The 26,297-nt window shown below is 43.6% G+C and overlaps 1 protein-coding gene across 10 annotated transcripts in view; it reads left to right on the forward strand.

The window, feature by feature from the left end:
* The window catches only part of LOC133618463 (receptor-type tyrosine-protein phosphatase F), a 470,668-nt gene that overhangs the window by 410,347 nt on the left and 34,024 nt on the right, over positions 1–26,297 (forward strand). For 6 of the 10 annotated variants that reach the window (XM_061978831.2, XM_061978833.2, XM_061978832.2 and 3 more), the window contains 4 exons: positions 5,352–5,464; positions 15,491–15,523; positions 18,921–19,018; positions 24,126–24,249. In XM_061978831.2, the coding sequence (XP_061834815.1) occupies positions 5,352–5,464; positions 15,491–15,523; positions 18,921–19,018; positions 24,126–24,249 (368 nt within the window). The remainder of the gene's footprint in view (positions 1–5,351; positions 5,465–15,490; positions 15,524–18,920; positions 19,019–24,125; positions 24,250–26,297) is intronic. The other 4 variants (XM_061978839.2, XM_061978838.2, XM_061978841.2 and 1 more) reach the window with 1 other exon arrangement.

Below are 26,297 nucleotides of genomic sequence, written 5' to 3' on the forward strand. Positions count from 1 at the left end.
ACACTTGTACGCACTAACATGTACTCACAGTATATTCTTTAGACCTTAGACGTCAATCAATCAATCAATGTTTACTTATCCATCCATCCATCCATCTTCTTCCGCTTATCCGAGGTCGGGTCGCGAGGGCAGCAGCCTAAGCAGGGAAGCCCAGACTTCCCTCTCCCCAGCCACTTCGTCCAGCTCTTCCTGTGGGACCCCGAGGCGTTCCCAGGCCAGCCGGGAGACATAGTCTTCCCAACGTGTCCTGGGTCTTCCCCGCGGCCTCCTACCGGTCGGACGTGCCCTAAACACCTCCCTAGGGAGGCGATCGGGTGGCATCCTGACCAGATACCCGAACCACCTCATCTGGCTCCTCTCGATGTGGAGGAGCAGCGGCTTTACTTTGAGCTCCCCCCGGATGGCAGAGCTTCTCACCCTATCTCTAAGGGAGAGCCCTGCCACCCGGCGGAGGAAACTCATTTCGGCCGCTTGTAACCGTGATCTTGTCCTTTCGGTCATAACCCAAAGCTCATGACCATAGGTGAGGATGGGAACGTAGATCGACCGGTAAATTGAGAGCTTTGCCTTCCGGCTCAGCTCCTTCTTCACCCCAACGGATCGATACAGCGTCCGCATTACTGAAGACGCCGCACCGATCCGCCTGTCGATCTCACGATCCACTCTTCCCTCACTCGTGAACAAGACTCCGAGGTACTTGAACTCCTCCACTTGGGGCAAGATCTCCTCCCCAACCCGGAGATGGCACTCCACCCTTTTCCGGGCGAGAACCATGGACTCGGACTTGGAGGTGCTGATTCTCATCCCAGTCGCTTCATACGCTTCACACAGTGTTACCAAAAACATATAACTTTGAAATTTGAAAAAAAAACATTTTATTTTTCACTAAAGAAGGGTTCGGTGAATGCGCATATGAAACTGGTGGGGTTCGGTACCTCCAACAAGGTTAAGAACCACTGATCTAACATAATAGTGTGAGAGTCCAGTACATATTGGATCTAACATAATAGTGTGAGAGTCCAGTCCATAGTGGGGCCAGCAGGAGACCATCCCGAGCGGAGACAGGTCAGCAGCGCAGAGACGTCCCCAACCGATTCACAGACGAGTGGTCCACCATGACCCGACCCCGGACAGCCAACGCTTCATCCGTGGCCACCGAACCTGTGCCCCCACCCCCCTCCACGAAGGAGAGGGGGGCAGAGCAAAAAAGAAACGGCAGATCAACTGGTCTAAAAGGGGGGTTCCATTTAAAGGCTATACAAATGAGTTTTAAGATGGGACTCAAATGCTTCTACTGAGGTAGCATCTTTAACTGTTACCGAGAGGGCATTCCAGAGTACTGGAGCCCTAATAGAAAACGCTCTATAGCCCGCAGACTTTTTTTGGGCTCTGGGAATCACTTTGAACGCAGATTTCTTGCCGGGACATATGGTACAATACAATCGGCAAGATAGGATGATTGAAAGATAGACGTCATTGAAATGGCTGCCATGTCTTCTTTAACCCGGCCTTGGATCCTGGTTGCAGGCTGCAGAGCACACATTCCAGAGTCACCAACTGCACCCCCTTCTTTCCAGGGAAAGTGGCACACAGGCTGGCTCAAATCACAGAGGAAGGGAGGAAGAGATTCTTGTCATACATTAGCCGTCACGCCTCTTGCATTAGCTTAAGCCTCCCCCGTACAACACAACAGGTGGCGCAGAGGCCTGAGGTGGCGGACAGAGTTCATTCCGCCACCCGCCGCACGTCTTCTCTACGCATAAGGCGGCAACAGACACCCTAAAAGGCGGGGCTCGCCACTCACAAATAGAGCGCAATGAGATGTGAAATTTCCACAGGGCGTCCCCTTGTGCTGCTTCCTTCCTGTCTCCATTTGGAGTTAGAGGTCTTGTGTGTGTGGGCATGCCAACAGATGCCGACCGCCTGAACTTTACAATGCACACGGCCTGTCTCGTCTGTACGCCTGACAGACAGAGTTCCGCTCGACTGATCCCAGCAGCGCTGTGCTGAGCTGAGCCAGGCTTCACCGGGGCCGGGCTAGGCGGCACAGGTGCTGCAGAACCGGCCTTAATTACCCAGGGCTGTGCCACCCAGCTGATGAGCTAATTACAGCAGCCGCCTGTTTTCCTCTCAATCTGGAAAGCCTGTAAACACAAACGTGTTGTTGGCACACACGTGCACACAACTGAGAAAATCACATGCACACACAACAGCTGTCATATATCCAGTAGCAAACACACCAAGCCTTAGACCACTCCCAGATAATGATGGACTTTCTAGCAATTCAACACTTGTGGGACCAATTAGGGTAATGCCCTGGTATTTTACAACTGTTGATTGTTACAAGGAGCCCTGAACGAACAGCCTTGTGTGAAGGAGATGGGGAAGAAACCCCCAGGGAAGGCCAGTCAAGAACAGATGATTACACCGAGTCATACCCAACACTAGTCCATCATGGGAGTTTAGTCAAGAATAGATTCCTTAATTAAACTGAGATCTATTCCAGAAGTTAAGACAAAAAAACGGGTCACTCCAAAGTGTTTGATCAAACCACAATCCACCCAGGAAGATCACCCACAAATAGACAATTTCATGGAGTAATTTAAACCCCAATTCTTCCTGTACGTGAAGAACCAAAGTCCGGCTAAAGAGTTCAGTCAAAAGCCTAAGGAAGTTCAAAGTATCCTTACAGTAAGATCAATCATACACTGATCTTTTACAGGCTCCAGTTGGACACTGACCCACAAGTTATTTCAGACACGGATCTATCTAGGCCAGGGGTCGGCAACCTTTACAAGTCAAAGAGACATTTTGACCAGTTTCACAAATTATAGAAAACAATGGGAGCCGCAAAAATATTTAGAAATTTTAAAAGAAATAACACTGCATACAAAGTTTTTTTTTTGCTTTGTGTTGTATAAACTACGGGTCTTAGACACGCTGCCCACACCTTTATTTGGAATTTGATAGCTGGTGCGGCACGCGGATTTTAATCGATTGGCGCTTGTCAGCGTCATGCGTACCGTGATGGTTCAGCATTTAGCAACCACTACCAACAGTGTGCCTGATCAGCCACACGTTGTATGGGCTTTCGCTTGCTCACGTAGGTGACAGCAAGGCATACTTGGTCAACAACCACACAGGTTACACTGACGGTGGCGGTATAAAAAAAAACTTTAACACTCTTACTAATAATGCGCCACACTGTGAACCCACACCAAACAAGAATGACAAACACATTTCGGGAGAACATCTGCACCGTAACACAACATAAACACAACAGGACAAATACCCAGAATCCCATGCAGCCCTAACTCTTCCGGGATACATTATATACCCCCGCTACCAAACCCCGCTCACCTCAACCGACGCACAGAGAGTGATGTGTGAGGGAGCAGGTTTGGGGGGGGCGGGGGGGGGACTAGTGTATAATGTAGCCCGGAAGAGTCAGGGCTGCATGGGATTCTGGGTGTTTGTTCTGTTGTGTTTATGTTGTGTTAAGGTGCAGATGTTCTCCCGAAATGTGTTTGTCATTCTTGTTTGGTTTTGGTTCAAAGTGTGGCGCATTATTAGTAAGAGTGTAAAAGTTGTTTTATATGGCCACCGTCAGTGTAACCTGTGTGGCTGTTGAACAAGTATGCCTTGCTGTTTCATACGTGTGCAAGCAGAAGATGTATATTGTATAACAAGTGTTGGGCTGGCACGCTGTTAATACAGATTGTAGAGTGCGCCAAATGTTGTACCATCATGGCACGCCCTTATTATAGTTGTAAGGGTGATTGTCGGTTAAATATATATCCCGGTAGTTTACTGCGAGAGGCACTGAAATCCGGAAGTCTCACGGGAAAATTGGGGGGTTCAGCAAGTAAGCTGCTGAGCCGCATCAGGAAGTCTCACGGGAAAATTGGGGAGTTCAGCAAGTACCGTATTTTCCGCACCATAAGGCGCCCTGGGTTATAAGCCGCGCCTTCAATGAACGGCATATTTCAAAACTTTGTCCACCAATAAGCCGCCCTGTGTTGTAAGCCGCATCTAACTGCGCTAAAGGAATGTCAAAAAAACAGTCAGATAGGTCAGTCAAACTTTAATAATATATTAAAAACCAGCGTTCTAACAACTCTGTTCACTCCCAAAATGTACGCAAATGTGCAATCACAAACATACGTATATCAACATGGACAGAGCTGCGTGAAAAAAGCCACCCGGCCTCTTCGCGTAAACTTAAACTTACCTTAACCACTCGCTCATCTTTTCTTCATCCATCCCTTCGAGTTAGCTTTTATGATGACGCCGGCTGGAAAGGTCTCTTTTGGCAAGGTCTTCCTTTTGAATATCACCATGGGTGGAAGTTTCTGGCCATTAGCTTGGCAAGCTAGAACCACAGTGAAGGATGACTTCTCATTCCCTGTGGTGCGAATATTCACCGTACGTGCTCCCGTTGTATCCACAGTGCGGTTCACAGGAATATCAGTTGCTGTGAAATAGTAATCCGTGTGCGGATGGAGAGATTGCGTCTTTTCATGAACCGGATCCCTGACGCTTAGTAGGAGCCATTTTGTGGTCTTTACAGATGTAAACACACAAAGGAAATGAAACGTACGGTGATATCCGCGCGCTTTTTCTCCTTCTACGCGGGCGGGTGGTTGCTTACAGTAGAAGAAGAAGCGCTTACTGTTCTATGGGGGCGGGTGCTTACCTTGGCGGTTGCTTGCGTAGAAGAAGAAGCGCTTCCTGTTCTACCGGGAAAAAAGATGGCGGCTGTTTACCGAAGTTGCGAGACCGAAACTTTATGAAAATAAATCTTAATATTTATCCATATATAAAGCGCACCGGGTTATAAGGCGCACTGTCAGCTTTTGAGAAAATTTGTGGTTTTTAGGTGCGCCTTATAGTGCGGAAAATACGGTAAGCTGCTGAGCCGCATCAGAGTGATCAAAGAGCCGCATGCGGCTCCGGAGCCGCGGGTTGCCGACCCCTGATCTAGGCGGTAAAGTTAAGAAGGTCAAACTATAATCCATCCATGAAGATCAGTCAAGAACCGATTTTTCTCAGAAATCCTATCCAACATAGACACAACAAGAGCAGATCCTTACAGGAGGTTCAGTCGAACTACGCGTAATCCTTCCAGGCGTATTAATCAATAACGGATCCTTACAGAAAGTTCAGTCAAACCAGGAAATTCAGTCCGCTAGCGATCCCTATTGGACGTTTTCAGTTTTCCTGCCATTTCAAAGACAATGTCAGCGTCGCATTTGATAATCTCATCATTTCCAGTTAACTCGATGAATCAGCGTGTCAGTGGGACACAATTAACGCAGTGTTGTTGATGTTGTTGTCGTTTGTCCCCCCAGGAAGCGGGCGTCGCCTCTGCCCAAGGACGAGCACTCAGGTGGGGTGAAAGACTCCCTGCTGGCCAACTCCTCCGACCCCGTGGAGATGAGACGGCTCAACTACCAGACGCCAGGTAGTAAACACAGTGGTGTTCTGTAGTCGACATATGGTTACGTGGAGGCGTCAACTGTAAATGTGGATGTTGGAATTAAGTACAGAGTGGCTCAGGCTAGCTTACGGATGAGCTGAGTAGCTATTCTAGAAGCAAACCAAGGGCATATGATTATGTGCAAAATGCGGATCACAAGTTCTGAATGAAATCAGAAATACGGAGACTCAAAAGAATCCAGAAGTCCAAAACCCACGGCATGCTTGCCTATTACCCACTGATGCGATCACTCCTATCGCATGTAGTTATCGACAGCCGCAACCGACCACCAAAAAATAACCACGACGACTCAAAATAAGACTGGAGATTTTCCACAAAATCAGAGGAATTGCAGTGACACAGAGAGAGAGGGCCAAGTCTAGCGTGAGTGTACCCTAACAAATACATTTAGCCCATCACAACTGTGTCCAAACGGAGAGGTTTTTTTTTCATGGACGTGTGCAACCTCAGGCTTCTTCCCCCTCCTCCACCCTCCATCAGCTCCTTTCATCCCCTCGCCAACTGGTAATGAGTCCTGCTGCCTCTGATGTCAAGGTGAGCTAGGTGCAGGGAACAATGGAGCTGAGAGAAAATGTCAGCCCGGGAACAGGAACGCACGCGCGCTGGTGTGTGTGTGTGTGTTGTTGCTGTGTGTACATTCCTTTCACAGGTTATTAGTGTGACTCACACACACACACACACACACATTCTTTTTGAACCCCTGCAAAGGAATTAAGCAGTGCTGCCGCACTAACAGATCCCTGTTCTACCCTCCTCCCACTCCACCTCTTTTTTCCTTTTGTCTTGCCTTTCCCTCGTAGGATAATCTCTTCTCTCTTTTTTTTTTTGCTGTCTGACGCCCCCTTTCTCTCACTCTGCCTTCGACCATCACATAGTCACAGACGCTGGCGCAACGCGTAAACTCCTAACGAGGCCGAACTCTATAAGACGCCGTTCCCTCGCCTCCTTCCCTCTCTTCTTTCTTTCTGTTGATTGTCCAACAGCAGGCGAACGTCCCCGCATTGATTGTGATTGTGGTCAAGTGGTCCGACGCAATTGCAGCGCCGTATCTCTCAACAACTCGTTTCAGTGTGTTTAACACGTCTCGGTTGTATACCTGCTACTCCAGCAAAGAGCTCCTGTGACTTAAGGGTGCTTTGATGCTGAATCAGTTTGAAGAGTTTCTTGTAACGTGGCAAAAATAGACAGCAGGTGTACCTATATACAAAAAAGAATAATCAGTGTACTGATGACAACTCGGAGAAAACGCTGAGTGCTCTTTACGGCCAGCTTTCATGAACATCGAATCAAAGGTACTTTTTAGAGAGTTCCGTCAAACTTTAATGCATACAGAAAGCCTAGTCAACATCAGATCATTTCAGGAAGTTCTATCAAAGTTACTTCAGAAAATTATCCATTTTGGGCCGGCTTTCGTGACCATCGAATCCATGGTACTTTTTAGAGAGTTCTGTCTAACTTTAATCCATACAGAAAGCCTAGTCAAGAACAGATCATTTCAGGAAGTTTTATCAAAGTTACTCCAGAAAATGATCCATTTTGGGCCGTCTTTCGTGACCATCGAATCAAAGGTACTTTTTAGAGAGTTCGTCTAACTTTAATCCATACAGAAAGCTTAGTCAAGAACAGATAATTTCAGGAAGTTTTATCAAAGTTACTTCAGAAAATGATCCATTTTAAGCCGGCTTTCGTGACCATCGCATCAAAGGTACTTTTTAGAGACTTCCGTCTAACTTTAATCCATACAGAAAGCTTAGTTGAGAACAGATCATTTCAGGAAGTTCTATCAAAGTTACTTCAGAAAATTATCCATTTTGGGCCGGCTTTCGTGACCATCGAATCAAAGGTACTTTTTAGAGAGTTCCGTCAAACTTTAATCCATACAGAAAGCTTAGTCAAGAACAGATCACTTCAGGACGTTCTATCAAAGGCACTTCAGAAAATTATCCATTTTGGGCCGGCTTTCGTGACCATCGAATCAAAGGTACCATTTAGAGAGTTCCGTCAAACTTTAATCCATACAGAAAACCTAGTCAAGAACAGATCATTTCAGGAAGTTCTATCAAAGTTACTTCAGAAAATTATTCATTTTGGGCCGGCTTTCGTGACCATTGAATCAAAGGTACTTCTTAGAGGGTTCCTTCTAACTTTAATCCATACAGAAAGCTTAGTCAAGAACAGATAATTTCAGGAAGTTCTATCAAATTTACTCCGGAAAATGATCTATTTTGGGCCAGCTTTTGTGACCATCGAATCAAAGGTACTTTTTAGAGAGTTCCGTCTAACTTTAATCCATACAGAAAGCTTAGTCGAGAACAGATCATTTCAGGAAGTTCTATCAAAGTTACTTCAGAAAATTATCCGTTTTGGGCCGGCTTTCATGACCATTGAATCAAAGGTACTTCTTCGAGGGTTCCGTCAAACTTTAATCCATACAGAAAGCTTAGTCAAGAACAGATCATTTCAGGAAGTTCTATCAAAGTTACTTCGGAAAATGATCCATTTTAAGCCGGCTTTCGTGACCATTGAATCAAAGGTACTTCTTAGAGGGTTCCGTCTAACTTTAATCCATACAGAAAGCTTAGTCAAGAACAGATCATTTCAGGAAGTTTTATCAAAGTTACTTCAAAAAAATGATCCATTTTAAGTAGGCTTTCATGACCATCGAATCAGAGGTACTTTTTAGAGAGTTCCGTCTAACTTTAATCCATACAGAAAGCTTAGTCAAGAACAGATCATTTCAGGAAGTTCTATCAAAGTTACTTCAGAAAATTATCCATTTTGGGCCGGCTTTCGTGACCATCGAATCAAAGGTACTTCTAAGAGGGTTCCGTCTAACTTTAATCTATACAGAAAGCCTAGTCAAGAACAGATCATTTCAGGAAGTTCTATCAAAGTTACTTCAGAAAATTATCCGTTTTGGGCCGGCTTTCGTGACCATTGAATCAAAGGTACTTCTTAGAGGGTTCCGTCAAACTTTAATCCATACAGAAAGCTTAGTCAAGAACAGACCATTTCAGGAAGTTTTATCAAAGTTACTTCAGAAAATGATCCATTTTAAGCCGGCTTTCGTGACCATTGAATCAAAGGTACTTCTTAGAGGGTTCCGTCTAACTTTAATCCATACAGAAAGCTTAGTCAAGAACAGATAATTTCAGGAAGTTTTATCAAAGTTACTTCAAAAAAATGATCCATTTTAAGCCGGCTTTCATGACCATCGAATCAAAGGTACTTTTTAGAGAGTTCCGTCTAACTTTAATCCATACGGAAAGCTTAGTCAAGAACAGATCACTTCAGGACGTTCTATCAAAGGCACTTCAGAAAATTATCCATTTTGGGCCGGCTTTCGTGACCATCGAATCCATGGTACTTTTTAGAGAGTTCTGTCTAACTTTAATCCATACAGAAAGCTTAGTCGAGAACAGATCATTTCAGGACGTTCTATCAAAGGCACTTCAGAAAATTATCTATTTTGGGCCGGCTTTCGTGACCATCAAATCAAAGGTACTTTTTAGAGAGTTCCGTCTTACTTTAATCCATACAGAAAGCTTAGTCGAGAATAGATAATTTCAGGAAGTTCTATCAAAGTTACTTCAGAAAATTATCTATTTTGGGCCGGCTTTCGTGACCATCGAATCAAAGGTACTTTTTAGAGAGTTCCGTCAAACTTTAATGCATACAGAAAGCCTAGTCAAGAACAGATCATTTCAGGAAGTTCTATCAAAGTTACTTCAGAAAATGATCCATTTTGGGCCGGCTTTCGTGACCATCGAATCAAAGATACTTTTTAGAGAGTTCCGTCAAACATTAATCCATACAGAAAGCTTAGTCAAGAACAGATCATTTCAGGAAGTTCTATCAAAATTACTTCAGAAAATTATCCGTTTTGGGCCGGCTTCCGTGACCATTGAATCAAAGGTACTTCTTAGAGGGTTCCGTCAAACATTAATCCATACAGAAAGCTTAGTCAAGAACAGATCATTTCAGGAAGTTTTATCAAAGTTACTTCAGAAAATGATCCATTTTAAGCCGGCTTTCGTGACCATTGAATCAAAGGTACTTCTTAGAGGGTTCCGTCTAACTTTAATCCATACAGAAAGCTTAGTCAAGAACAGATCACTTCAGGACGTTCTATCAAAGGCACTTCAGAAAATTATCCATTTTGGGCCGGCTTTCGTGACCATCGAATCAGAGGTACTTTTTAGAGAGTTCTGTCTAACTTTAATCCATACAGAAAGCTTAGTCGAGAACAGATCATTTCAGGACGTTCTATCAAAGGCACTTCAGAAAATTATCTATTTTGGGCCGGCTTTCGTGACCATCGAATCAAATGTACTTTTTAAAGAGTTCCGTCAAACTTTAATCCATACAGAAAGCTTAGTCAAGAACAGATCACTTCAGGAAGTTCTATCAAAGTTACTTCAGAAAATTATCCATTTTGGGACGGCTTTCGTGACCATTGAATCAAAGGTACTTCTTAGAGGGTTCCGTCTAACTTTAATCCATACAGAAAGCTTAGTCAAGAACAGATCATTTCAGGACGTTTTATCAAAGTTACTTCAGAAAATTATCCATTTTGGGCCGGCTTTCTTGACCATCGAATCCATGGTACTTTTTAGAGAGTTCCGTCAAACTTTAATCCATACAGAAAGCCTAGTCAAGAACAGATCATTTCAGGAAGTTTTATCAAAGTTACTTCAGAAAATGATCCATTTTGGGCCGTCTTTCGTGACCATCGACTCAAAGGTACTTTTTAGAGAGTTCCGTCTAACTTTAATCCATACAGAAAGCTTAGTCAAGAACAGATCATTTCAGGACATTTTATCAAAGTTACTTCGGAAAATTATCTATTTTGGGCCAGCTTTCATGACCATCGAATCAAAGGTACTTTTTAGAGAGTTCCGTCTAACTTTAATCCATACAGAAAGCTTAGTCAAGAACAGATCATTTCAGGAAGTTCTATCAAAGTTACTTCAGAAAATGATCCATTTTGGGCCGTCTTTCGTGACCATCGAATCAAAGGTACTTTTTAGAGAGTTCCGTCTAACTTTAATCCATACAGAAAGCTTAGTCAAGAACAGATCATTTCAGGATGTTTTATCAAAGTTACTTTGTAAAATTATCTATTTTGGGCCGGCTTTCGTGACCATCGAATCAAAGGTACTTTTTAGAGAGTTCCGATTAACTTTAATCCATACAGAAAGCTTAGTCAAGAACAGATAATTTCAGGAAGTTCTATCAAAGGCACTTCAGAAAATGATCTATTTTGGACCGGCTTTCGTGACCATCGAATCAAAGGTACTTTTTAGAGAGTTCCGTCAAACATTAATCCATACAGAAAGCCTAGTCAAGAACAGATCATTTCAGGAAGTTCTATCAAAGTTACTTCAGAAAATTATCTATTTTGGGCTGGCTTTCGTGACCATTGAATCAAAGGTATTTTTTTAGAGAGTTCCGTCTAACTTTAATCCATACAGAAAGCTTAGTCAAGAACAGATCATTTCAGGAAGTTTTATCAAAGTTACTTCAGAAAATGATCCATTTAAAGATGGCTTTCGTGACCATCGAATCAAAGGTACTTTTTAGAGGGTTCCATCAAACTTTAATCGATACAGAAAGCTTAGTCAAGAACAGATCATTTCAGGAAGTTCTATCAAAGTTACTTCAGAAAATGATCTATTTTGGGCCAGCTTTCGTGACCATCGAATCAAAGGTACTTTTTAGAGAGTTCCGTCTAACTTTAATCCATACAGAAAGCTTAGTCAAGAACAGATAATTTCAGGAAGTTTTATCAAAGTTACTTCAGAAAATGATCCATTTTAAGCCGGCTTTCGTGACCATCGAATCAAAGGTACTTTTTAGAGAGTTCCGGCTAACTTTAATCCATACAGAAAGCTTAGTCAAGAACAGATCATTTCAGGAAGTTCTATCAAAGTTACATCAGAAAATGATGTATTTTGGGCCAGCTTTCGTGACCATCGAATCAAAGGTACTTTTTAGAGAGTTCCGTCAAACATTAATCCATACAGAAAGCTTAGTCAAGAACAGATAATTTCAGGAAGTTCTATCAAAGTTACTTCGGAAAATGATCTATTTTGGGCCAGCTTTTGTGACCATCGAATCAAAGGTACTTTTTAGAGAGTTCCGTCTAACTTTAATCCATACAGAAAGCTTAGTCAAGAACAGATCATTTCAGGAAGTTCTATCAAAGTTACTTCAGAAAATTATCCATTTTGGGCCGGCTTTCGTGACCATTGAATCAAAGGCTCTTCTTAGAGGGTTCCGTCTAACTTTAATCCATACAGAAAGCTTAGTCAAGAACAGATAATTTCAGGAAGTTTTATCAAAGTTACTTCAGAAAATGATCCATTTTAAGCCGGCTTTCGTGACCATCGAATCAAAGGTACTTTTTAGAGAGTTCCGTCTAACTTTAATCGATACAGAAAGCTTAGTTGAGAACAGATCATTTCAGGAAGTTCTATCAAAGTTACTTCAGAAAATTATCCATTTTGGGCCGGCTTTCGTGACCATCGAATCCATGGTACTTTTTAGAGAGTTCCGTCAAACTTTAATCCATACAGAAAGCTTAGTCAAGAACAGATCACTTCAGGACGTTCTATCAAAGGCACTTCAGAAAATTATCCATTTTGGGCCGGCTTTCGTGACCATCGAATCAAAGGTACTTTTTCGAGAGTTCCGTCTAACTTTAATCCATACAGAAAGCTTAGTCGAAAACAGATCATTTCAGGAAGTTCTATCAAAGTTACTTCAGAAAATGATCTACTTTGGGCCGGCTTTCGTGACCATAGAACCAAAGGTACTATTTAGAGAGTTCCGTCAAACTTTAATCCTAACAGAAATCTTATTCAAAAACAGATAATTTCAGGAAGTTGTATCAAAGTTACTTCAGAAAATGATCTATTTTGGGCCGGCTTTCGTGACCATCGAATCAAAGGTACTTTTTAGAGAGTTCCATCTAACTTTAATCCATCCAGAAACCTTAGTCAAGAACAGATCATTTCGGAAGTTCTATCAAGTTACTTCGGAAATGTATCTATTTAGGTAGCCCAGGCAAAAGCAGAACTTTTCTAGCAGTAATGATCATCCCTCCGAGATGATCCATCAAAAACAGATCATTCCCATGGAGTTCTTCCTATCCGCAATCCAACTTACTTCAGACACTGTTCAGGTAGCCCAGTCAAAAACAGTTCATTCTAAAATAACATTTTAAGAAGATTGGTCAAATTACTTAATCCTTCAAGGAAGATCAACCAAGAGCAGATCGTTTCAGAAAATCAAAAAGCAAGTTACTTCAGACACTGATCTATCCAGGTGGCCTAGTCGTAAATGTATCTTCTTAAGGAGTTTAGTCAAATTTTAATCCATCCAGTAGAGTGTCTTAGAATAGCCAACTGTTCAACAATTCGATTCAGAGGAGTCTTACTTGAATATCTACCTTGCAGTCAAATTGGCAGACATTGAAACCTTTCTCCTCCCTTCGTGGGAGGGATGCATCAAGGAGGATATTCCGAGATAGGAAACGTAGCACGCGGTGCAGAGGTGTGGCTTCGACCTGTTTGCTTGGGAAGGAAGCCTCCCGCACTGCCCAACTCTGGCAAAACAGTAATGATCCTTTCACAGGTCTACATACGGAAACCTTGTTATGACTTTTACTACCTCCAGAGACCGCCAGACCCAAAGCCGACCCCGGCAGGGCCGATCTTGGAATCTCACTAAACTATCCAATCTCTACCGTGCTTATTTGTATATCTGAACGATTTGTTTATTTGTGTGGAATGCTTTTAGCTATGCTCTTGCTAGCATACATTCATGTAGAATACATGAAAGCCACGCACACTTTTATAAATGAGGCCCCAAAATATTAATGGAGCTGTTTACACATAAACTAATCAACAAAAAACTGTGCTGAGAACCTGCCTCAAAGTAAAAGCAATAAGACCAACATGGTTTCTGTCTAAAACTGAAGCCTTCTCCCAGAACACGAATCCTCACCCTAAATATACACAGTCTGAAAAATATTGTTTGAATGAAAGTTGAGCAGTTTTACTTAATAATGATGTCATCCGTATGTGGACCCTCTATACGTACTATCGTTAAGTAAGGCGTGCTGTAAAACAAGCTAGAAAATGTTGTACTATATGTCCTCTTTAAAGGGGAACATTATCACCAGACCTATGTAAGCGTCAATATATACCTTGATGTTGCAGAAAAAAGACCTTTTTTTTTTTTAACCGATTTCCGAACTCTAAATGGGTGAATTTTGGCGAATTAAACGCCTTTCTATTATTCGCTCTCGGGAAGCAATTCGCCATTTTCTCAAACACCGAGTCAAATCAGCTCTGTTATTTTCCGTTTTTTCGACTGTTTTCCGTACCTTGGAGACATCATGCCTCGTCGGTGTGTTGTCGGAGGGTGTAACAACACGAACAGGGACGGATTCAAGTTGCACCAGTGGCCCAAAGATGCGAAAGTGGCAAGAAATTGGACGTTTGTTCCGCACACTTTACCGACGAAAGCTATGCTACGACAGAGATGGCAAGAATGTGTGGATATCCTGCGACACTCAAAGCAGATGCATTTCCAACGATAAAGTCAAAGAAATCTGCCGCCAGACCCCCATTGAATCTGCCGGAGTGTGTGAGCAATTCAGGGACAAAGGACCTCGCTAGCACGGCAAGCAATGGCGGCAGTTTGTTCCCGCAGACGAGCGAGCTAAACCCCCTGGATGTCTTGGCTCACACCGTCTCTTATGCCACCGAAGATGATCAAGAGAAGAATATCGACCCTAGCTTCCCTTGCCTGCTGACATCAACTCCAAAACTGGACAGATCAGCTTTCAGGAAAAGAGCGCGGATGAGGGTATGTCTACAGAATATATTAATTGATGAAAATTGGGCTGTCTGCACTCTCAAAGTGCATGTTGTTGCCAAATGTATTTCATATGCTGTAAACCTAGTTCATAGTTGTTAGTTTCTTTTAATGCCAAACAAACACATACCAATCGTTGGTTAGAAGGCGATCGCCGAATTCGTCCTCGCTTTCTCCCGTGTCGCTGGCTGTCGTGTCGTTTTCGTCGGTTTCGCTTGCATACGGTTCAAACCGATATGGCTCAATAGCTTCAGTTTCTTCTTCAATTTGGTTTTCGCTACCTGCCTCCACACTACAACCATCCGTTTCAATACATGCGTAATCTGTTGAATCGCTTAAACCACTGAAATCCGAGTCTGAATCCGAGCTAATGTTGCTATAGCTTGCTGTTCTATGCGCCATGTTTGTTTGAGTTGGCATCACTATGTGACGTCACAGGAAAATGGACGGGTGTATATAACGATGGTTAAAATCAGGCACTTTGAAGCTTTTTTTAGGGATATTGCGTGATGGGTAAAATTTTGAAAAAAACTTTAAAAAAATAAAATAAGCCACTGGGAACTGATTTTTAATGGTTTTAACCCTTCTGAAATTGTGATAATGTTCCCCTTTAATATCTGTGAGGTATTTGTCTATACAACCGGATTACCAGATTACTCTGAATGAATGGGATTGACGTCATTCTGGTAAGAGTGGTTTTCTCCTGTATGGTCTTGGTCCATTTGGTTCGATTACTGGGCTCACACGTCAGGAAACAGACATCTCAGATGGGGGAAAACAGACTAGAGTTTGAACACAGGAGGGCACGAAGAGACCTGGTTAGAAAGGTGTGTTCCAAACGCTTGATTGAAACGATCAGTAAATGATAAGCCGTCTTGTTAGTGGGGAAAATTCATCAAATTATCCTTGTTGACAATTTGTCAGTAGGAGAAGTGATTGCGGCTCTTAGGTTCACTCGTATGGACGTAGCTTGAGAAAGCACCAGCTGCTGTGCACGAGAAGTTTGTTTGTTCAGCCTTGATCTGATCCTATCGACCATTGATCCAGTCTTCTTCCTTCCTTCCTTCCTTCCTTCCGTACTCCCTGGCTCTCCTCTCTCCACAGGTCCCAGCTCACACCGCAGCCCCAACACGCCAAGTTAGTCCGTTATGTTGCATAAAGCCATGCCTCCACCGAAGTGGTACAGTTCAGATCAGATATCCACGGTTTGGAACGCATTCCAGAGTATACCACGGTACAATGTGGAGCGTTAACCACATTAACGCTCCGTTTCTTTCAAAAACCGTTCAGAACTGAACTGAACTGCACTGATTAGTGGAAGCAGGCTTTCCACTGTGTGTGTTTCCCCACACACTCTTCCATCAAACCACTACCCACCCTCTCGCCTACTCACTCGATCCCATTCTGTGACATCACAATCCCACCCGGCTTTCAAAGGATGCAGCAAAGTCCTCTCCGGACATCACGGCTGGTTGAGCAATACGTACTTTTACGTAATGTTCCTTATCTTTCTTCACCCTCCATTTCTTTCGCGCCTGTTGTAGCTATAAAAGGCCTGTCTGACCACGTTCTTAAACACCAATCTTAATGTGGGTCTTTTAATTGGATTAATTGCTCAGGTTTCATGAGGAGCTGTTAGCGTCACAGTGGTGGAATGGCGAGTAAGTCATTTAGCACTTCTTTACACGGAGATTCTGCAAAACTGATATAAAACACCTTTGCTTTTTTTATGCAGAATTAGGAAGGCTCGTGCAAAATTCAGAATTTATTGAAAATGTCTCCCAAATTCCATATAAATTCTATTAACTTGAATTGAGGTTGCAAACAGGAAGTATAATCGAAGTTCCAATTGATAATGTTGGTATCTTCCAGAATTATGCTTTGTTTGATTTTATTTTTAATACAGCAAATGGTTTTCAACGACTATTAAGCGTAAAAGCATCATTATATTTCATGTATTATAACTTCAAAATTATGGAAAATGTGTGGGGGTATCATTCATTTCCTATTAACAAGATGTATTATTATTATTTGTATTACCGTATTTTTCGGACTATAAGTCGCAGTTTTTTCCATAGTTTGGCCGGGGGTGCGACTTATACTCATTTGCTTATTTTCTGTCTGATAAGATAATTCTTCTCACCAAGCAGATTTTATGTTAGAGTGTTTTATTTGTTTTAAGTGTTTTGGTCCTAATTGATCTCAGTAAGATATTACAGCTTGTTGCTGAGATTTGATGACCTATATTGAGTAAAACATGCTTGAAACTAGAATATCAACTGTTGCAAAGCTGTGTCATCAACACTCACAAGTATAAAACTACTTTTTTAAAGTAATCATTTCAATTATGTCAAGATAATGGCACTAGCATTTACTTCATTTAATGGGGAACATTATCACCAGACCTATGTAAGCGTCAATATATACCTTGATGTTGCAGAAAAAAGACCATATATTTTTTTAACCGATTTCCGAACTCTAAATGGGTGAATTTTGGCGAATTAAACGCCTTTCTATTATTCGCTCTCGGAGCGATGACGTCACGTTGTGACGTCACATCGGGAAGCAATCCTCCATTTTCTCACTTTCCTCAGTGTGTTTTCGGAGGGTGTAACAACACGAACAGGGACGGATTCAAGTTGCACCAGTGGCCCAAAGATGCGAAAGTGGCAAGAAATTGGACGAAATTTGTTCAAAATACGAGGGTGTGGGGAAAGCCGACGAAATGGTCAGTCGTTTGTTCCGCACACTTTACCGACGAAAGCTATGCTACGACAGAGATGGCAAGAATGTGTGGATATCCTGTGACACTCAAAGCAGATGCTGACATCAACTCCAAAACTGGACAGATCAGCTTTCAGGAAAAGAGAGCGGATGAGGGTATGTCTACAGAATATATTAATTGATGAAAACTTTATTCATTACTCGCGGTTTTATGTAAATTATTATACATAAACTGTGTTTACCAATAATTTAGCTTAAAAACATTTATTTTTTTCAATCATTCGAGTACATTCGGGTAGTCTTGTGTAATGCAGTATTTTGTGTCTATTTAGGTATGGTTAACCTGAGTGCTGAAATCGTGGAAAAATATATGTTCTTAGCGCGCCTGAAATGGGCTGTCTGCACTCTCAACGTGCATGTTGTTGCCAAATGTATTTCATATGCTGTAAACCTAGTTCATAGTTGTTAGTTTCCTTTAATGCCAAACAAACACATACCAATCGTTGGTTAGAAGGCGATCGCCGAATTCGTCCTCGCTTTCTCCCGTGTCGTTTTCGTCGGTTTCGCTTGCATACGGTTCAAACCGATATGGCTCAATAGCTTCAGTTTCTTCTTCAATTTCGTTTTCGCTACCTGCCTCCACACTACAACCATCCGTTTCAATACATGCGTAATCTGTTGAATCGCTTAAGCCGCTGAAATCCGAGTCTGAATCCGAGCTAATGTCGCTATAGCTTGCTGTTCTATCCGCCATGTTTGTTTGTGTTGGCATCACTATGTGACGTCACAGGAAAATGGACGGGTGTATATAACGATGGTTAAAATCAGGCACTTTGAAACTTTTTTTAGGGATATTTGCGTGATGGGTAAAATTTTGAAAAAAAACTTCGAAAAATAAAATAAGCCACTGGGAACTGATTTTTAATGGTTTTAACCCTTCTGAAATTGTGATAATGTTCCCCTTTAAGAATATTTTTCAACATATTGAGCAAGAAAAGTCCACTTGTTATTAGTGAGAATATACTTATTTTAAGCTATTTTTGGGTTCATTGCGGTTAGCTCATTTTACTTGTTTTGGAAAGTCTTGACAAGCCGAATTTTCTTCTTCTATTGGCAGATAATTTTGCTTAATTCAAATAAAATACCCCTCATTTTTGTATTTTTTCTTTCTTGTTTTTGAACACTGACTTTATGCGGTGTAGAAGATGAACTTTTTGAGGCCTTCTTTGTGAACATCCATAAGACAAGTTCCCAGCGGTGTGTTTTAAGCCAAGACGAAAGCCGCGGAGGGTGGGAATATGCGCTCGCAGATTAGCAATAAATCAGCCAATAACTCAGCAATGAGACAAAAACGGGTTTGGGGGGCTGCAGGGTTGTTTGAAAGTAATCCAGGCCGAGCGCTGCAGGCTGTGCCGAAGCAAAGTCTATTGTAAGGAGAGATATTTTCAAAGAAATGACTTCTGTCGGGTGACCAGTCACTAACCCCACCACTCACACACACACCGTCCTCGTGAAATAGGAGTGTGACTGATCCGTTGAGACTTGCGGGTTCTCGCTCTGATCACACCTCTCTCGCCAGAGCGAGGCCTGCTTTCCAGCCTATACTTCCACAGGAGCATGCTCACGCCCAGCTCCCCCCCACACCTCACGCCACATTCACTTGGCATGACCACGCATCACCAAATGTCATGCGGCGCCACCTCATGGCACCCCCACCCCCCTCGAGTGTCACTCATCGTCGACCGCTGACGTCATTTTCGTTGTCGTGACCTTCAGTGGACTCACCTCCCTCTCCCGTTGCTTCTCCCAGGGATGCGAGAGCACCCGCCCATCCCCGTGGTGGAGCTGGCTGACCACATCGAGCGGCTGAAGGCCAACGACGGCCTGCGCTTCTCCCAGGAGTACGAGGTAAGAACCCGCCCTTGATGCCAATGCAGTGCTTTCCAGCGCATACATGTGTGTTTTTGTTCCACTCTGACTTGGCGGGTGTGCCCACTACCACTTACACTGAAAGCAACGAGCAGGCAGTGTGAAGACACGAAGGTAATCGGCGTAATAATAATAGATTTTATTTGTAAAAGCACTTTACATAGAGCAAACAACCTCAAAGTGCTACAGTGCCTTAAAAAAATTAAAACATAAATAAATAAACAAAATAAAATAAAAACTAGAACAGCCTAATAGCTAGAACTAGCACACATATATCTAAAAAAAAGGGGGGAAAAAGCCTTTTTTGATAGCATCCACAGTCTGTGGTACCCTCAGGTGGTCAGGGAGAGCGTTCCACAGATTGGGAGTGGCGGAGCAATGTTTATTTATATAGCCCTAAATCACAAGTGTCTCAAAGGGCTGCACAAGCCAGATCCCACATTAGGGCAAGGAAAAACTCAACCCAATGGGACAATGAGAAAACTTGGAGAGATGTGGGGACCCCCCCCCTAGGGCGACCGGTGCAATGGACGTGGAGTGGATCTAGCATTATATTATGAGAGTCCAGTCCATAGTGGATCTAACATAATATTGTGAGAGTCCAGTCCATAGTGGATCTAACATAACAGTGTGAGAGTCCAGTTCATAGTGGATCTAACATAATAGTGTGAGAGTCCAGTCCATAGTGGATCTAACATAATTGTGTGAGAGTCCAGTCCATAGTGGATCTAACATAATAGTGTGAGAGTCCAGTCCATAGTGGATCTAACATAATAGTGTGAGAGTCCAGTCCATAGTGGATCTAACATAATAGTGAGAGTCCAGTCCATAGTGGATCTAACATAATAGTGTGAGAGTCCAGTCCATAGTGGATCTAACATAATAGTGTGAGAGTCCAGTCCATAGTGGATCTAACATAATAGTGTGAGAGTCCAGTCCATAGTGGATCTAACATAATAGTGTGAGAGTCCAGTCCATAGTGGATCTAACATAATAGTGAGAGTCCAGTCCATAGTGGATCTAACATAATAGTGTGAGAGTCCAGTCCATAGTGGATCTAACATAATAGTGTGAGAGTCCAGTCCATAGTGGATCTAACATAATAGTGTGAGAGTCCAGTCCATAGTGGATCTAACATAATATCGTGAGAATACAGTCCATAGTGGATCTAACATAATAGTGTGAGAGTCCAGTCCATAGTGGATCTAACATAATAGTGTGAGAGTCAACACTAGTGGATCTAACATAATAGTGAGAGTCCAGTCCATAGTGGATCTAACATAATAGTGTGGGAGTCCAGTCCATAGTAGATCTAACATAATAGTGAGAGTCCAGTCCATAGTGGATCTAACATAATAGTGTGGGAGTCCAGTCCATAGTAGATCTAACATAATAGTGAGAGTCCAGTCCATAGTGGATCTAACATAATAGTGTGAGAGTCCAGTCCATAGTGGATCTAACATAATAGTGTGAGAGTCCAGTCCATAGTGGATCTAACATAATAGTGAGAGTCCAGTCCATAGTGGATCTAACATAATAGTGTGAGAATCCAGTCCATAGTGGATCTAACATAATAGTGTGAGAGTCCACTTTAGTGGGTCTAACATAATAGTGTGAGAGTCCAGTCCATAGTGGATTTAACATAATAGTGTGAGAGTCCAGTCCATAGTGGATCTAACATAATAGTGAGAGTCCAGTCCATAGTGGATCTAACATAATATCGTGAGAGTCCAGTCCATAGTGGATCTAACATAATTGTGAGAGTCCAGTCCATAGTGGATCTAATATAATAGTGAGAGTCCAGTCCATAGTGGATCTAACATAATAGTGTGAGAGTCCAGTTCATAGTGGATCTAACATAATAGTGAGAGTCCAGTCTATAGTGGATCTAACATAATAGTGAGAGTCCAGTCCATAGTGGATCTAACATAATAGTGAGAGTCCAGTCCATAGTGGATCTAACATAATAGTGTGAGAGTCCAGTCCATAGTGGATCTAACATAATAGTGAGAGTCCAGTCCATAGTGGATCTAACATAATAGTGTGAGAGTCCAGTCCATAGTGGATCTAACATAATAGTGTGAGAGTCCAGTCCATAGTGGATCTAACATATTAGTGTGAGAGTCCAGTCCATAGTGGATCTAACATAATAGTGTGAGAGTCCAGTCCATAGTGGATCTAACATATTAGTGTGAGAGTCCAGTCCATAGTGGATCTAACATAATAGTGTGAGAGTCCAGTCCATAGTGGATCTAACAAAATAGTGTGAGAGTCCAGTCCATAGTGGGGCCAGCAGGAGACCATCCCGAGCGAAGACAGGTCAGCAGCGCAGAGATGTCCCCAACCGATGCACAGGCGAGCGGTCCACCCCGGGTCCCAACTTTGGACAGCCAGCGCTCCATCCGTGGCCACCGAACCTGTGACCCAAATAGGTGAAATTAGTTAATCTCCCACGGCACACCAGACTGTATCTCACGGCACACTAGTCTAAAAAAAAGTATCAGCCACAGGGGATCATTTTTTGTGATCGGCATTGAAAGACATTAATCAGCATTGGCCGATTACATACTTTTTCAGGTAAAGCGGCCGATACTTATAGATGCATCCCTAGTTGACATATTAATGATGACCAGTGTGATGATGGAGTAAAGTGTTAGTAGTAATCGTAGTACATAAACAGCAATCTGCCTGCATCATGTTCCCTCCCAGCACGCCCGGTTATCATAGGCCAGCAGGAAGTGGCAAGCGGCCCGACTCCGTTTCCCTCCCCCACTACGAGTCATTCCAAGCCAGGGAAGACCACCTCCATGGCCCAGCAGATGGTTGCTCTTCCCAGCAGCAATTTGTGGCACTCTGTCACTGTCACGTTTGCCCTTTGCTCGCGTCACGCCTCAGGGCCATTTAAACTGATTTCAGGTGTTATTATTAAAAAAAAATTTGTTATGGTGGTTTGTTTACATCGGCAGCTAGAGGCCCGATAGCATATTAAAATGTTTTAAAATTGTAAACATACCACAAATTGGAAATTGGAAATCTCATGTAAAAAAAATATACAACATAAAGTAGCAAGAAACACGTAAAAAATTAACAAAGCAAAACATGTTCTGGACCAAAAGTCACTTCATATTCTCTACTGCTCGCTAGTGTTACCATATCTGAATTATTGTGCAGAAATATGGGGAAACTCTCACTATTATGTTAGATCCACAATGGACTGGACTCACACACTATTAACTAGATCCACAATGGACTGGATTCTCACTATTATGTTAGATCCACTATGGACTGGACTCACACACTATTAACTAGATCCACAATGGACTGGATTCTCACTATTATGTTAGATCCACAATGGACTGGACTCTCACACTATTAACTAGATCCACAATGGACTGGATTCTCACTATTATGTTAGATCCACTATGGACTGGACTCACACACTATTAACTAGATCCACAATGGACTGGATTCTCACTATATGTTAGATCCACTATGGACTGGACTCACACACTATTAACTAGATCCACAATGGACTGGATTCTCACTATTATGTTAGATCCACTATGTACTGGACTCTCACTATTATGTTAGATCCACTATGGACTGGACTTTCACACTATTATGTTAGATCCACTATGGACTGGACTCTCACTATTATGTTAGATCCACTATGGACTGGACTCTCACACTATTATGTTAGATCCACTATGGACTGGACTCTCACTATTATGTTAGATCCACTATGGACTGGACTTTCACTATTATGTTAGATCCACTATGGACTGGACTTTCACTATTATGTTAGATCCACTATGGACTGGACTCTCACTATTATGTTAGATCCACTATGGACTGGACTCTCACAATATTATGTTAGATCCACTATGGACTGGACTCTCACAATATTATGCTAGATCCACTATAGACTGGACTCTCACAATATTATGTTAGATCCACTATGGACTGAACTCTCACACTATTATGTTAGATCCACTATGGACTGGACTCTCACACTATTATGTTAGATCCACTATGGACTGGACTCTCACACTATTATGCTAGATCCACTATGGACTGAACTCTCACACTATTATGTTAGATCCACTATGGACTAGACTCTCACTATTATGTTAGATCACTATGGACCGGACTCTCACTATTATGTTAGATCCACTATGGACTGGACTCTCACTATTATGTTAGATCCACTATGGACTGGACTCTCACAGTATTATGTTAGATCCACTATGGACTGGACTCTCACAATATTATGTTAGATCCACTATGGACTGGACTCTCACACTATTATGTTAGATCCACTATGGACTGGACTCTCACACTATTATGTTAGATCCACTATGGACTGGACTCTCACACTATTATGTTAGATACACTATGGACTGGACTCTCACAATATTATGTTAGATCCACATCTGTGGTCCCCTCCAAGGTTTCTCATTGTCATTCCATTGGGTTGAGTTTTTCCTTGCCCTGATGTGGGATCTGAGCTGAGGATGTCGTTGTGGCTTGTGCAGCCCTTTGAGACACTCATGATTTAGGGCTATATAAGTAAACATTGATTGATTGACTTAGTACGGTTATTGGTTGTACAGAAATATGCATTCAATTATGAAGTAAAAGCTTCAAACTTCAAGAAGTGGAGGAATGTGCGACTAAGGTGTTGGGAATCAGCCAGCATGTTTCAGCAGCGAGTCCAATCGATGCGGAATAACAAAAGACTCTGACACGATCGAGCCGAGGGGGTCGGGGACAGTGGAGAGGCCGTCTCACATCCCCAGCCGATCAATACGTATGCAATCTAACGCCTTCTTGGAGACAAATGGCGCTGGGCGTAAAGGAGTATGGGGGGTTGGGAATTCTTAGGGAGACGAAATGAAAGAACTGGTGCTTATTTCTCCTGCATGAGATGTTTCAGAACAGTGAAATATCAAGTGAAGCTTCATCTGCTGCTTGGACAGAATGAAGGCTGTCGTCAATGTGTCCTGTCAGGGTCGGACATTGTTCACCACTTACGTACTGCTCCTTTTTTTTACATCCTTATTTGTTCTTTATGTCCTCTCCGCAGTCCATCGATCCGGGCCAGCAGTTTACTTGGGAGAACTCTAACATGGAAGTGAACAAGCCAAAGAACCGCTACGCCAACGTCATCGCCTACGACCACTCCAGAGTGGTGCTCACCTCCGTGGACGGTAAGGACCACGTCCCTTCACTCCACTCCACCTCGCTTCGATTACCGACTTGAAGTGCGGACGCCGTTTGTGTGCTTGGACAAATATAGTCGTGCTCATAAGTTTACATACACCGGGAGAATTTAGGATTTCTTGGCCATTCTTCAGAGAATATGAATGATAACACAAAAACCTTTCTTCCACTCATGCTTAATGGTTGTCCATCCATCCATCTTCTTCCGCTTATCCGAGGTCGGGTCGCGGGGGCAGCAGCCTAAGCAGAGAAGCCCAGACTTCCCTCTCCCCAGCCACTTCGTCCAGCTCCTTCCGGGGGATCCCGAGGCGTTCCCAGGCCAGCCGGGAGAGATAGTCTTCCCAACGTGTCCTGGGTCTTCCCCGTGGCCTACTACCGGTCGGACGTGCCCTAAACACCTTCCGAGGGAGGCGATCGGGTGGCATCCTGACCAGATGCCCGAACCACCTCATCTGGCTCCTCTCGATGTGGAGGAGCAGCGGCTTTACTTTGAGCTCCTCCCGGATGGCAGAGCTTCTCACCCTATCTCTAAGGGAGAGCCCCGCCACCCGGCGGAGGAAACTCATTTCGGCCGCTTGTACCCGTGATCTTGTCCTTTCGGTCATAACCCAAAGCTCATGACCATAGGTGAGGATGGGAACGTAGATCGACCGGTAAATTGAGAGCTTTGCCTTCAGGCTCAGCTCCTTCTTCACCACAACGGATCGATACAGCGTCCGCATTACTGAAGACGCCGCACCGATCCGCCTGTCGATCTCACGATCCACTCTTCCCTCACTCGTGAACAAGACTCCGAGGTACTTGAACTCCTCCACTTGGGGCAGGGTCTCCTCCCCCAACCCGAAGATGGCATTCCACCCTTTTCCGGGCGAGAACCATGGACTCGGACTTGGAGGTGCTGATTCTCATCCCAGTCACTTCACACTCGGCTGCGAACCGATCCAGCGAGAGCTGAAGATCCTGGCCAGATGAAGCCATCATCTGCAAAAAGCAGAGACCTAATCCTGCAGCCACCAAACCAGATCCCCTCAACGCCTTGACTGCGCCTAGAAATTCTGTCCATAAAAGTTATGAACAGAATCGGTGACAAAGGGCAGCCTTGGCGGAGTCCAACCCTCACTGGAAACGTGTCCGACTTACTGCAGGCAATGCGGACCAAGCTCTGACACTGATCATACAGGGAGCGGACCGCCAAAATCAGATAGTCCGATACCCCATACTCTCTGAGCACTCCCCACAGGACTTCCCGAGGGACACGGTTGAATGCCTTCTCCAAGTCCACAAAACACATGTAGACTGGTTGGGCAAACTCCCATGCACCCTCAAGGACCCTGCCGAGAGTATAGAGCTAGTCCACAGTTCCACGACCAGGACGAAAACCACACTGTTCCTCCTGAATCCGAGGTTCGACTATCCGGCGTAGCCTCCTCTCCAGTACACCTGAATAGACCTTACCGGGAAGGCTGAGGAGTGTGATCCCACAATAGTTAGAACACACCCTCTGGTTCCCCTTCTTAAAGAGAGGAACCACCACCCCGGTCTGCCAATCCAGTGGTACCGCCCCCGATGTCCACGCGATGCTGCAGAGTCTTGTCAACCAAGACAGCCCCACAGCATCCAGAGCCTTAAGGAACTCCGGGCGGATCTCATCTACCCTTGCCACCGAGGAGCTTTTTAACTACCTCAGCAACCTCAGCCCCAGAAATAGGAGAGCCCACCACAGACTCCCCAGGCACTGCTTCCTCATAGGAAGACGTGTTGGTGGGATTGAGGAGGTCTTCGAAGTATTCCCTCCACCGATCCACAACATCCGCAGTCGAGGTCAGCAGAACACCATCCTCGCCATACACGGTGTTGATAGTGCACTGCTTCCCCTTCCTGAGGCGGCGGATGGTGGTCCAGAATTGCTTCGAAGCCGTCCGGAAGTCGTTTTCCATGGCCTCACCGAACTCCTGGAATCAAAATGACAAAAGAAAGTACCCAAATAACCCTGATCAAAAGTTTACATACCCCAGTGACTTTGATCTGATAACAT

Source organism: Nerophis lumbriciformis, linkage group LG19 (genome assembly GCF_033978685.3).
Source record: "Nerophis lumbriciformis linkage group LG19, RoL_Nlum_v2.1, whole genome shotgun sequence".
In the NCBI taxonomy this organism is placed as follows: Eukaryota; Metazoa; Chordata; class Actinopteri; order Syngnathiformes; family Syngnathidae; genus Nerophis; species Nerophis lumbriciformis.